This window comes from Anolis sagrei, chromosome 6 (genome assembly GCF_037176765.1).
Source record: "Anolis sagrei isolate rAnoSag1 chromosome 6, rAnoSag1.mat, whole genome shotgun sequence".
Lineage (NCBI taxonomy): Eukaryota > Metazoa > Chordata > Lepidosauria > Squamata > Dactyloidae > Anolis > Anolis sagrei.
In genome coordinates, this window is record NC_090026.1 from 107,304,227 (window position 1) to 107,316,680 (window position 12,454).

Here is a 12,454-nt window from a genome sequence, read left to right on the forward strand (position 1 = left end):
TCCCTGAAATGCTCCTCAGTGCAGACATTTTGATCTTTTGCAGAACAAGCTCGGGGAAGAAAATGCATATGTAGAGATTATTTAGAGTTTCAGCAAACTAACAGAATATACACATTGCTCATAATTGCTGTGACTGCCTTTGATTATAGGTGAAATGTACTGCATTATTGGCATACATAAAATTTATATAGCTCCTTATAAGCTCCTTATAAGGCGTGACAATAAGCTTTTCAGCGTCTTCAAGAGTCAGGAGAAAACAGCTCTTAGATGCCAATATCCCCATTTTATTGTGCTTGTGCAATATGTGAAATTCATTATATCTCAGTGAGCACATCTGTTCAGTCGTGCTGTAACCAATCTTCTCCTTCATCTCTTGTTCCCTAATGTTTATCTCTATGTGGCATGTGCATAACAGATAACTTCCAGTCCTTGTTTGTGTACAACTGCCAAAGAATTTTCATCTTCTTAATAAGTAGTAGTACACATCGTTATTTAATGCAATTAAGTTGACTTCAACTTATTAAATGAGAACCCTTCTTGGGTCTTACAGATTCAGGAATGTGTCTTCCTTGATTGAGTCTACTTATCTGTAACGTGCCCTTCTTTTCCAACTGTCTTTTACCTTACAAAGCATTATTGTCTTTTCTGGTATGCTATGTCTTTCTCATGATTTTGCCAAAGTATGACTGTCTCAGATTAGGAATCCTGGCGTCTATGGAGATCACATATATGATTTGTTCTGGGACCCATTTATTAGTCTTTTTAGCAATATATGGCATCCGTGAACTGTTCTTCAGCACCACATTTCAAATGTGCTGATTTTATTTCTACCAGTTTTCTTCTTTGTCCAGCTTTCACAACAAGACTGTCCAGCTTCCACAACAATACATAGAAATTGGAAATATAAAGTCACAGACAATCCTGACTTTCACACGATATATCTTTACACTTCAGTATCTTTCCTTCATAGCTGAGCTTCCAAGTCCTAGTCTTCTAATTTCTCAACTGCAGTCTCCATTATGATTAATGACTCAGCCAAGCTATTAGAAAATGCTGAATTATTTCAATGCCTTCATTGTCTCTTTTAAAGTTATGTAAATCAACTGTGGTTATTATATTTGTATTCTTAATATTCAGCTGCAAACCTTCCTTTTCACTTCTTCCATGACAGTAAGTGTTCCAAATCTCTGCTATTTTCTGCTACAGTATGGTGACATCTGCATATCTTAAATTGTTGATGTTCCTTTCTTTCTCCAGTTTTAACACCTCCTCCCTATGAATCTAATTTTGCTTTGCATATGATATGTTCAGTGTAAAAGTTAAAGGATGATATCATATAGTCTTTATTTACCACCTTGTCAAATGGAAACAATTCTGTTTCTTCATATACTATCATGATAGTAGCTTCTTGTTCTGAGTATAGGTTGTAAATCTGGACAATCATATATTATGACACACCTATTTCTTTAAAAGCAGTCCATAGTTTGTCATGATCTACACAATCAAGTTCTTTGGTATATAAATCACAAACTGAATCTATAAAGCATAAGCTGAATTTCTTCTGAAATTGGTATGCTCCATTATCCAATGTATTTTTCCAACATGATCCCTAGTACCTATTCCTTTCCTGAACCTAGCTTGGACATTTGGCATTTCTCACTCCATATGTGGTAAAAGCCTCTGTTGTACAATTTAAACTTAACTTTGCTTGCACTGGACATTCATGCAATCCTGTGGTTACTGCAATCACTTGTGCCTCCTTTCTTGGGCATTAGGAATAGAGCGTCTCCGGTCTGTAGACCATTGTTTTGCTTTCCATATTTGTTGACATTTTTTTAGTTAGAACTAGAGTAGATTTTGTCTCCGTAATCTGAAAAGACTCTTTTGATATGCTATCTGTTCTTAGTGATTTATTTCTCCCAAGTGATGAGTGCAGCTTCCATTTCACTTGCTAAAAGTAAACATAAAGTAGAACATTTGGGAAACACCATTGTCCCCTGCCCACCCCCTCAGGGCATCTTGATATATTTTTTTTCTGTTACATTGCTAATGTAAAGTAAGAGTTTTGTTTTGTTGCAGTATGCTTACCTCATTTCATTTATATTTCTAAAGAAATAAAATATTTTACACCGTTTGGCACCTTGGAGAAGTTTTGGACTATATATCCTCAGCTGCATAGGACCATTATCCATATTGTATGGAGATTCCTGGAGTTATAGTCCCAAAATTAAAATTTTCAAAACTCTCATCAAAATGCTGTTCCAAGAATCTGACATCTTTGTTTTGTGTCTGGTCTTCTAGCGTCGACCAAGCAGGTGGCCTGCCATGAAATTTCGGAGAGGATCTGGGCACCCTGCATATGCTGAAGTGGAACCAGTTGGCGAGAAAGAAGGCTTCATTGTATCTGAGCAATGCTAGTGTTTTTCAGACAGTTTACAAGTAACTGGCCTACAGAGGACTAAGATATTTACTATGCCTCTCATTCAAGAAAAGGAAACCAAAAACTCCAATCCAAGTGAGAGAAGCAGAATTGACTTCTGGATAAACTTTCTCCAAGGGGGAAAAAGAACTATATGGATTCCTGGTGACCCTTTCAGTGAGAGGTGGTTTGTTTTTGTTTTTTCAGAGCAGATTGATATACAAAATTTCAGTTATGTACCTCTGAATACAGTATGAGAGTGATGGAAACATTTGCCATGTTCATGGTTTAGGTATTGGAGATGTAGAGTAATCCAGGAAATGAATGGAAAGCTTTAGTTCAGAACAGTGCTTCCTTATTTGATCCAGCACAGCAGTGTTGTGGGATTTTTTTTATAAAAAAAGAACTGTTACAAATGAGTGCCCTTTCATGCCTGGAAGCACTGTTCCTTGTTGACAATGCTGCTGGTGATATCAGTCCGATGCAGATAACATAGCTTAGCCATTTTCTATATTTACCACAAATAATACGATTTCTGCCCCATTCCATAGACACAGCATATATTTGGAAATAGCAAAACGTTTCTTGTATTCTGTTAGGCTTATATCCTTTGAACGGTGAGTTTGTTTTTCTAATCACAACTATAGGTCTATAGTTGACAAATATCGGAGCGTTTTGTCTTGAAAGCAAGAAGGTTTTTCACTATGGTGAAACTGGGCTGTCAAACTGGAATATATATATATAGTGAAATTGGACTAATATTCAGTTTCAATGTTCACAAAAATCAGACCAAAACTTCAGTGCTATGCATTATTTACTTGGGAGTAAGCCCCGCTGAGCTCAGTAGGATTTGCTTCTAAAGGATTGTGCATAGGAATTTGGCTGTTAGTTTCAGAGAGATTGCTTATGGCCCTGTTGAAACAGAAATAGTATAAATAGGCCTGGCTGGTGCTGGGCGAGAGAGAAAACTAGCCTTTGGAATGGAGGAAAAAGGATGAGAAGTGTTACTATTCTTAACCCATGCCAGTCTTGAGAACAACCTTCCAGTCCAAATGTTGCAATCCTTCAGATTCATGTAGAAATATTGTTTAATGCACATAGTAATTGCATAAATATATATATATAAATAAATATATATATTAAAATATATTTTTGTTATAGCTAACACAAGGCAGGCTCTTGTGACTGTTAAGAATGCTTTTTTGCCATCGAGACGATGGAAATAGATTGCATTTCTGCCTATTTCCACTGAGTTGTAAAATAATCATTAATATTAAAATAAAATTTTATGTAACCTAGGGAAAGTGGTTCATTTAAATGCAAGGCCATCATTTTGCCTGCCTCTTGGATCCACTGTTTCTTTTAACAACAAAACCCTTTCCTTTCCTGACAAGGGAAAGCGAGCTATTTTTTAGAAACTTCCAGTAAAATACTCCTTTGGGTGGAAAGGAGGGAATGTACACTGAGCTCCTAAAACATCTGCTCAAATTTTGTATGGACAGTACATTGTGAACTTTGCCATTCATCACTTTTCACGTACCACATAAACAAAGGCACTTGAATCGTCGTAAGGTTCAATAAACCATCTTCAGGTTTCCAGTTTCTTCGGATATCTGTTCAGGTACCACCTTTATGACACATGTCTTTACATTTTCATGTCAATACTTGTATGGTATCTGTTTTTTAAACAACAGCAACATAATTTTTACTTGTTATTTCCTTCAGTAAATAATACAATACCGTATTTCCTGTATTCCTTCTTTGTGCTGTTTAATCCGTTTTGCTGTTTGTTTGAAAGTCAACAAGAAGGAGCTTAGCTGTCCTTGAAATCAGTGGTATTACTCTGAAACTGTTAAAACCCCAATAATCATCCTTCCTTATATAAGAAGATTTTATTAGTCCTAGCAATAGCCCAGAACTGAGTATGTGCAGGGCCATCCTCCTTTTTCCTTTGAGGAGCAGCTTAAAGAGATGGGCATGTTTAGTCTGCAGAAAAGAAGATTGAGAGCAGACATAATAGCTATGTATAAATACGTGACGGGATGTCATAAGGAAGAGTGAGCAGACTTGTTTTCTGGTGCCCTGGAGACAAGACTCGGAACAATAGATTCATATTACAGGAAAAGAGATTGTACTTGAACATTAGGAAGAACTTCCTGACTGTAAGAGCTGTTCAACAATGGAACTCACTGCTTCGGAGTCTGGTGGAAGCTCCTTCTTTGAAGGATTTTAAAGAGAGACTGGATGGCCATCTGTCAGGGATACCTTGTGCTTTTCCTGCATAGCAGGGGGTTGGGCTAGATGGCCATTGTGGCCTCATCCAACTCTATGATTCCTGTTAGATAGAAACTGCTATCTAGCATATGTGGCAACCTGTCAATCCTACATCCTCATAGGGTAGAGAAGTGTGCTCACATATATAAATGCACACAACATCATTGTTTGCATTGCCACCACTTCCATTATTACCACATGTGTGAACAAGACATCTCTTCATAATTCGCCATGAAAAGCAGCACAAGCCATCTTCCAAGGAATGCTTTCTAAAACGCTTAACTGTGAACAGTTCTTCTATCAACTCTGAAAAGTGAGGTTTTGCAGAGTAATGGTAGAAGGCCCCTATGTCATGAATGACTATTCAATGACTTTGAAGCATAGGTTCTGTGCTGTCGCGCGCTGGGCCTATAGCAATTGGCTTTTGAACAGGACGTGCTCTTTGTGCCCAACGGGAAGCTGGGGTGCCTTGGATGAGAGGCCCTACGGGTTTTCCTATACAAAGTCTTTAGAGGCTTAAAAGTTTAACCAAGTTCTTTATTATTGCTTAGGTCTTCAACAAACAATTTTAGATCTTCAACAAATCAAACAAATGTTTCTTAACTTGTCTACAATGGACAGGCAACTTGCTTGGAGAACTATTTCTTTCCTTTACGAGGAAAACCCTTTTTAACCCCTCCCTGGGCAATCTGCTTTTTAGGCTTTGCTGATGTGGGCTCTATTCCCGGCTCCAAAATGCTTCTTGGCTACCTGAGTAGACCTACCAACCAAGGCTCTGAAGAATTTCCAGCTGGAGTCCTTAGGATTTTTCCCACGAAAGTTGTAGGTCCGTTTCTCTAACCCCAACAAGGGTTGTGCTGTAAAGCTGTTTCTCTTAAAAGCCTTTCTTTAGAGACGGTTCTTAAAGCTGTGAGGCTGTAAATTCCCCAGCCAGAGCTTTTGGAACTGTTATCCCCGGACTGTTGTAAGGAACGAAGCTTCTCTACAAGTAGAAAACTTTCACGTCCTGTAGCTGAGCTTCCAACTGTAAGAGCTTCCAACTGAGAGTTAAACATCAATAATCTGTTCTATCTAAGTTGAATGGGATTTGTAGTCCAACACATCCAGACTTAGTTTTTCTTAAATTATATCCATTGACCCCCATAGAACTGAATTTGGTGGCAACTGAGATCACATATCGGTTTCAGTGGGTATACTTTAAATATAGAGTGCCCATTATGAAGCCATTCTTAAAGTGTGCTGTGAGAACACCTACAGTGAGATGTATGTTGATCCCACTAACTTAAGTCCCATTGATTTCAATGGGCAATAAAACAAAGCACTCCAAGTGGAGATATGCTATTTAAAATTGTTGTTATGTCACATTTGCCTCATACTAAAGAGGGTGCAAGTCAATTGGTGCTATTGTAGAATCATGACAGATGGTTTTGCCACACTTCTTCAGATTGTCTTCTGATTTCCACCTTTACTCCACAAATGAAAGACTGTGAACATTTTCCCCTTACATATTCCCTTTAAAAAAGTTTCTGGAAAAGATCCCTGTTAAGATGATGAATAAACGGGATTCCTGTTTTCATCTACTTTGCTGTATTAATGAAAGTTTATCATACTAGCATGACAGGAGTAGAGAATGGCCAAAGGAGACAAGAACAAAGGAATTGTGTCCTCTGCATGAGCATCCATGGCAACTGCAATATAACTCTGGAAATTCAGAAACAAAAAATCTTGACCAGTGTGGACCAAGGTAAAGGACTGATACATGATCATGCACTAGAGTCAATGAAGCAGTTAAAATGCATTCAGGTTTTGCACTCATTTTTTATTATTATTTCCACAGGGTATTAATTTAAATGGCAGCACCATATGTATACATTTGAAAATGGTTGTTCATAACATTTGCAAGTATAAAATGGAAATTGTGAAATTGCAAAGAAAAATAAGCCTATTAATTTTAAAAAATACTGTTCACATGTCATAATGTTAAGCACAGATGAGTTTCCCAAGTATTACTTCTATGGTTTTATTTGTGATTCTTATAATAAGTAAAATACATATGGCTCAGGAACCTCAATTTGGCCAACACAAAGAAGTTATAACTCATCCCATGAGATTCTTTTCTTAACAATCCTGTCAATTCATCTAGTTTTGTGGCTTTTGGCAGTGAGAAGCAGTTTCACAAGCCTAGGAGGAACGTTTGGGAAAGAAGCCATTGTGAGATTCCCTCCCCATGCCCTTGAGAAGATTCTGTCCTCTTGTCTGGGATTCACACAGGAAGAATTTTTAGTGGACTGTGTTTTGGGGTATACTAGCACAATGAAACCATGACTTTGCAGATCTTAAGCCCTAGCTTTTATTAAATTCAAGTCAGCATGGCTAATGGCAAGATACTACTAGGAGCAGCAATACTACTCACAGAAGGCTCCAGATTCTCCCGTCTAGAATATGGCCTTGGAAACCCAAGTCTCACTCAATTTATAGTGGTGCTTGCCACTGCCATGAATAGTGAGCAAGATTATTTGGTTCAGAAAAATGGGGTAAACTCACTAGCCTACCTTTCAAAATCTTCACCATTTAGTAAGCAATGAAATCAAAATTAAATCATATTTCTACTGGACTAGTTCTATAGAATATCAATAAGGAGATACATTCCTAGAAGATTGCACAAAAATATCATCCGTGTCTGCTCTGATATACTCTGTGATAAATGCTGTCTCCCTATGAAGCAAGAATGTACCATAATGAAGTTATCTGTGGCAGTCTGGTTGCCACATATGGTTTTCTATATTTTTAAATTAAACTGTATGAATGAAAATGATACAAATATGTTTCCTTACTCCAAATGTTGCCTTTCAAACATAGATGTTCACAAAGAATCCTATTGATACCAGATTTTGAGTGAAAGACTGTGTCACTGCAAGAAAATGATTTCTAGACTATTCAAAAGTATTATCCCTGACATTTAATGGTTGCCATTTTGATCCAGGAGTCCATTTACCTCAGGAATAGAGAACGCACAGGTCTTAGGGTCATGAGATGAACTTCCTCATATATATGATTACAGGAAAGGCAAAAGAGAAGCAAATCCCATCAAAGTTTTAAAACTAGAAAAAATATGTGCTTTAAGTTGAGAGAATGCCTATCTAGGAAGCTGACCATAAAATCACACTGGAGCACTTACAAATACCTAAGGAAGTAGGTATAATTTATTGATTAGCCCATTGGCCATATCAAAACACTTGACAAACACACTTGACACATACAGCATACAACCCACATTACAACAAAGGTTAAAAAAACTAGCTGTTAACAGGGGACCTAAGAAAGTGTTCTCTGGGCATCCCTAAGTTCTCCAATACAACACTTATGAACAACATCCAGTGGAGTTGTACTGGAGACCTAAAGAGAACATTCCTACAGAGAACATATTTATCAAAATTCACTAATGTGAAACCCACAACTGTGGAGAACCAACTGAAATTGTATTCCTACCTAAATTATAATAATCCTTTACTTGATTAGAAACAATTATAATACTGCTTATAAACCTGGTGGTTCTATATAGCCAACATGATTTATGGTCCTTATATTCCATGAATGTGTATGATTGCCTCGTAGAGCAATCTAAGGGTCCATCTACACTGTAGAATTAAAACAGTTTGACACTGCTTTAACTGCTGTGGTTCAATGGGTGTTGTCATTTTACAAGTACCCCAGGCAAGATATGTGGCCTTTTCTGGCAAAGAGTACTGGGGTGCATCACCAAATTACTACTCCAAAGCTTCCATAGCACTGAGCAATTTACTTCAGTACTAGCAAATGGATCCTTTAACAACAGTGATTCCCAAAGTCTGGTTATCTAGATGTTTTGGACTTCAACTCCCAGCAGCCTCACCCACTTTGGCCAATGGTCAGATATTCTGGGAAATGGCGGGCCATCATGGGTAGTTTAGGATGAGGATCATGGCCTTGTGATGAACAATTTTGTTCTCCATCAAAGGAAAATGAGCAAAAGACAGGAGAAGCAACTGGTGAGCTGCAAGTCCTACATGAGGCAGTCGTTTTATTCTACCTAAAGGTAGAGACAGCTCTCCCTATGTTTTATGTGAGGTAAGGGGCAGGAAAATCTATTAGTACCCATTTTCCCACTACCACTTCAAGATTTCTTTTTCTTTTTTTCCCTCAGGTAAATCAAAATGCTCTCAAACATTGTATGTTTTTCTGCAGTACACAGAGTCACAATAAAAAGCAGGTGAGAGCACAAAGGTGAATAAATACCTGGTCTCTTTTCTCCAGGTATAGGTTCTCTCTGCTGTCACCATTAACACATCAGAAATGTGCAGAAATCACGTTACACTCCCTTGGCAACTGCTTTGGGACCAGCTGCTCTTCAGCAGAAGGTTTATACAAAAAAGATTAATTTATATCAAAATATTTATTTGGAACTCCCAGTACTTTGAGACGCTTAACAGACTGGTGCTTTTAGGATGATGACTGTACTGTTGCCTGACATTAGCCAAGTGGCCTTTAAGTGCACAGCAGATTGGAGGGGAGCATGTTGGAATCCAGATGAAGCAAAAAGCCTCAGTAAATCAACAGATCAAATGTGAGTGCCATGGCAAAAATAGAAATCTATTATGTAATGGGAGGACTTGCTATTTCCCATTGGATAATTGAATGTGACAATATTACAAATTAAGGCCTTGACACAGGACAGAGTGGGGATGGGAAAGTTGGAAATCTTTGAGAAGATAACATGACCCACCCACACCCTCCAAAACTTGAATATGATGATGAGGGTAATATTGTTTCAACTTTTTAATGTGCTCAGAATTCCTGTAAATGGGAGAATTACAACACAGAATGCTCTTATAAACCTTTCCTTTTGAAATACAACATTGAATTATAAATCAACCAGCATATATCGTATAGGTATTTTGTATTATACAGTCACATAAATTTGGTTCTACATTAATTGATATGGTTCCATCCTATGAAATCCTGGAATTTGTAATTTGGGTGAAACATTAGAGCTCTCTGGCTGAGACTTCTTTATGTTGACACGTGCCAACTCAGTTAATTTCATATGAATTTTTAAAGCAAGGAATACTCAGAGGAGGCTTTGCCCGTTCCTTCCCCTAAAATATAGCTTACAGCAACTAGTATTAATTGGCAGTTCCCCATCTAAGTACTAAACAGGGATAACCCTACTTAGCTTTAAGAATCAAATAGGATTCTTAAAGCTTTAAATATCTTTAATGTATTTAGGCCCTACCTAAATGCATCTCACTAAATTACCAATACAGGATTCCATAGGATGAAAACATGGCAGGGAAATTGGAATTACGGTGAAATAGCTGTGCACAATAGATTTTCAGATATTCAAACTGTTTTAAAAGTGCTGGCTTCTGAAGACTCCAAGCCAGCAAGGTACATGGACCTATCTCCCAGATCAGAGATTGGCCAAGAGCAGTTGCCTACTCCAACTTCATCCTATCTTTTCTCACTGCAAAACTAATTACATAGATGCTTCTACCATGACAAAGCATAAACTTCAATGATCTCATCTTCACAGCAGTGTAAAATCTGGTAGTGGCTATGTGCTCCTTTCTGATGGTCATGTAGGGATTTTGGGTAGGAAAATATTTTGAAAGACTTCTATTGAAATGATTTAAGCAGGAATCTCACTAATTTAAATCTGTTCCATGTAGTTTTAATGGGCCACTACTCCAAAAGGTACATTTTCCCATCCTGCGAGACCTAATTTTCCAATGAAAGGCCATCATCAGTGAAGCTAATGGGCTGTTTTTTCAGGCTTTCTCTGTGTCATGTTATTGTTAGCCACCTTGAATCCCTATGGGGAGAAATGTCAATGGAATGGCGATGATCTCAGCACACAAAAGGCACTGAAACACATTTTCTTGTCTAAAAACTACTTTATTTAACACAAAACTAAAATAATATTTACACCAGAAGCTAAGAAACATCTCGAGCGGCTACATGGTTCAGCTTTTTGTTGTAATCTAGAATCAGGCACCTCCTTACATTCCACAGTGACGAGATGACGTACGACACAACACTTTCTGCACTGAGATTTACGACTCTTCCTTCATGATACAGTTAACCCCTTCCACACAGGAATTACAACTTCGGAACATTGCATTACAAAGCATTACATTTCTAAGCACACAGACACTAACTTTGAAAACTACAATACAGTTAATCAAAACACACACATATTCTTAACAAGAAAGGCTGAAAAAATAAGAAAAAATAAAGTAAATATAATACTTGGTAATGTTACTCTTTTGGATTATTCTCGGAATTCTCCCCACAGTCAAAAAAAGAACATATCTGACCTCTGAGAAGAATAGTAGGATTGCTAAGCAACTGCTCCTTCCTCTGACATCCTTCTAGGGTTCTCAAACTTTTCCATTCATGGTGCTCTTTTTAATACAAAGTATAATATACAAACATTTCTTGGGGCTCCACCAAAGTTTATTGTATAATCAAAGCACCCATTGAGCAGAGGAAGGAAAATAGAGTTTTGGGAGCAAGGGAGGCAAGGGGAAAGGGTCTAGGGGTGAGGGAGGTGAGGAAAAGGGGCTTTTATGGCAAGGGAGATGGGGAAGAGGGAGGAGAAGAAAAGAGGAGGGAAAGCTTGGAGGGGGGAGAACCGCAGAGCCCTCAGTATGCTTCGTGGAGCCCCAAGGACTCCACGGAGCACACTTTGAGAACTGCTGTTCTAGAGTAAAATCACCTTCTTTAGAGATTAAAAACATTCACATTTTTCTTCATCGTCAATTAATCAAAAGTACACATATTCTAAATGTATTGTTTACTTACACAAGGTATGTGCTACCTTGAAAACTAGGAATTCACGTGGTTAACACAATTTACCATATATCAGATGCTATAAAATGGATTGACATGTGGTATAATGTATTTCCTTTTATTTGTATATATACACATGAACTTTGTATGACCTGTGTAGATGTCAGCTGTTGGCAGGTATAATGTTAAATTCAAAGAAATGCTGCAATAACTGGAGCTTTTTGGTTGGGAAGATGAATAATGGCAAATATATGAGGAAGGAAAGATAGAATGGAAAGAAGAGAAGAGGGGGTTTTCTCTCTCCCTCTCTCATAATATTAGAACCTGGCAGTCATCCAAGACAACAGATTGATAGGCGATTCATGACAGGAAAAAAAATTACATCTTTGCACAGCACATGTTTAATTTATAAAAAGGATAGGTAAATTGACATTTTCTAGATATTTTGAACTAAAAGGAAGAGGAGTGGCAAGGAGGTTATTTATGTATTTCTTATATTTATCTTCTGCCTTTCTCATTAAATTGGTGTTCAATGCAGCTTACAGTTTTAAAAAAGAACAATACAGCTAAAACATGCAAAAAGTGAACATTAAAATAGCCATATTCAAAATATTAAAACCATTTAAATCTGAACTTTAAGAAATAAAATGCAACTAATATACAGCATATATTCAAAACAGTTTAGGGCCTGTCCAGATAGTATCTTTATTGCAGTATATGCCACAATAAAGGAGATGCTGTCCAGGCAACATTCTGGACAGTCCCAAATTAATTCACTACAAACCAGGAAAACCCTGGTTTTTAGCAAATTAATTAGATAGTGGGTTTATTCCACGCCTTAGAAGGTGCGGGATAAACCCATTACTTACAGTTTCTGGAGTAGACCGCATTCCCACAGTTTACCGAGCTAAATAAGCTCAATAAACTTTG

At 37.5% G+C, this 12,454-nt stretch overlaps 1 protein-coding gene across 1 annotated transcript in view; it reads left to right on the top strand.

The window, feature by feature from the left end:
* Nucleotides 1-4,163, top strand: part of PLXDC2 (plexin domain containing 2) — a 245,476-nt gene extending 241,313 nt beyond the window's left edge. The window contains exon 14 of the mRNA XM_060782367.2: nucleotides 2,302-4,163. Coding sequence (XP_060638350.2) covers nucleotides 2,302-2,418 — 117 coding nt within the window. The 3' untranslated portion in view covers nucleotides 2,419-4,163. The remainder of the gene's footprint in view (nucleotides 1-2,301) is intronic.
* Nucleotides 4,164-12,454: the final 8,291 nt, after the last annotated feature.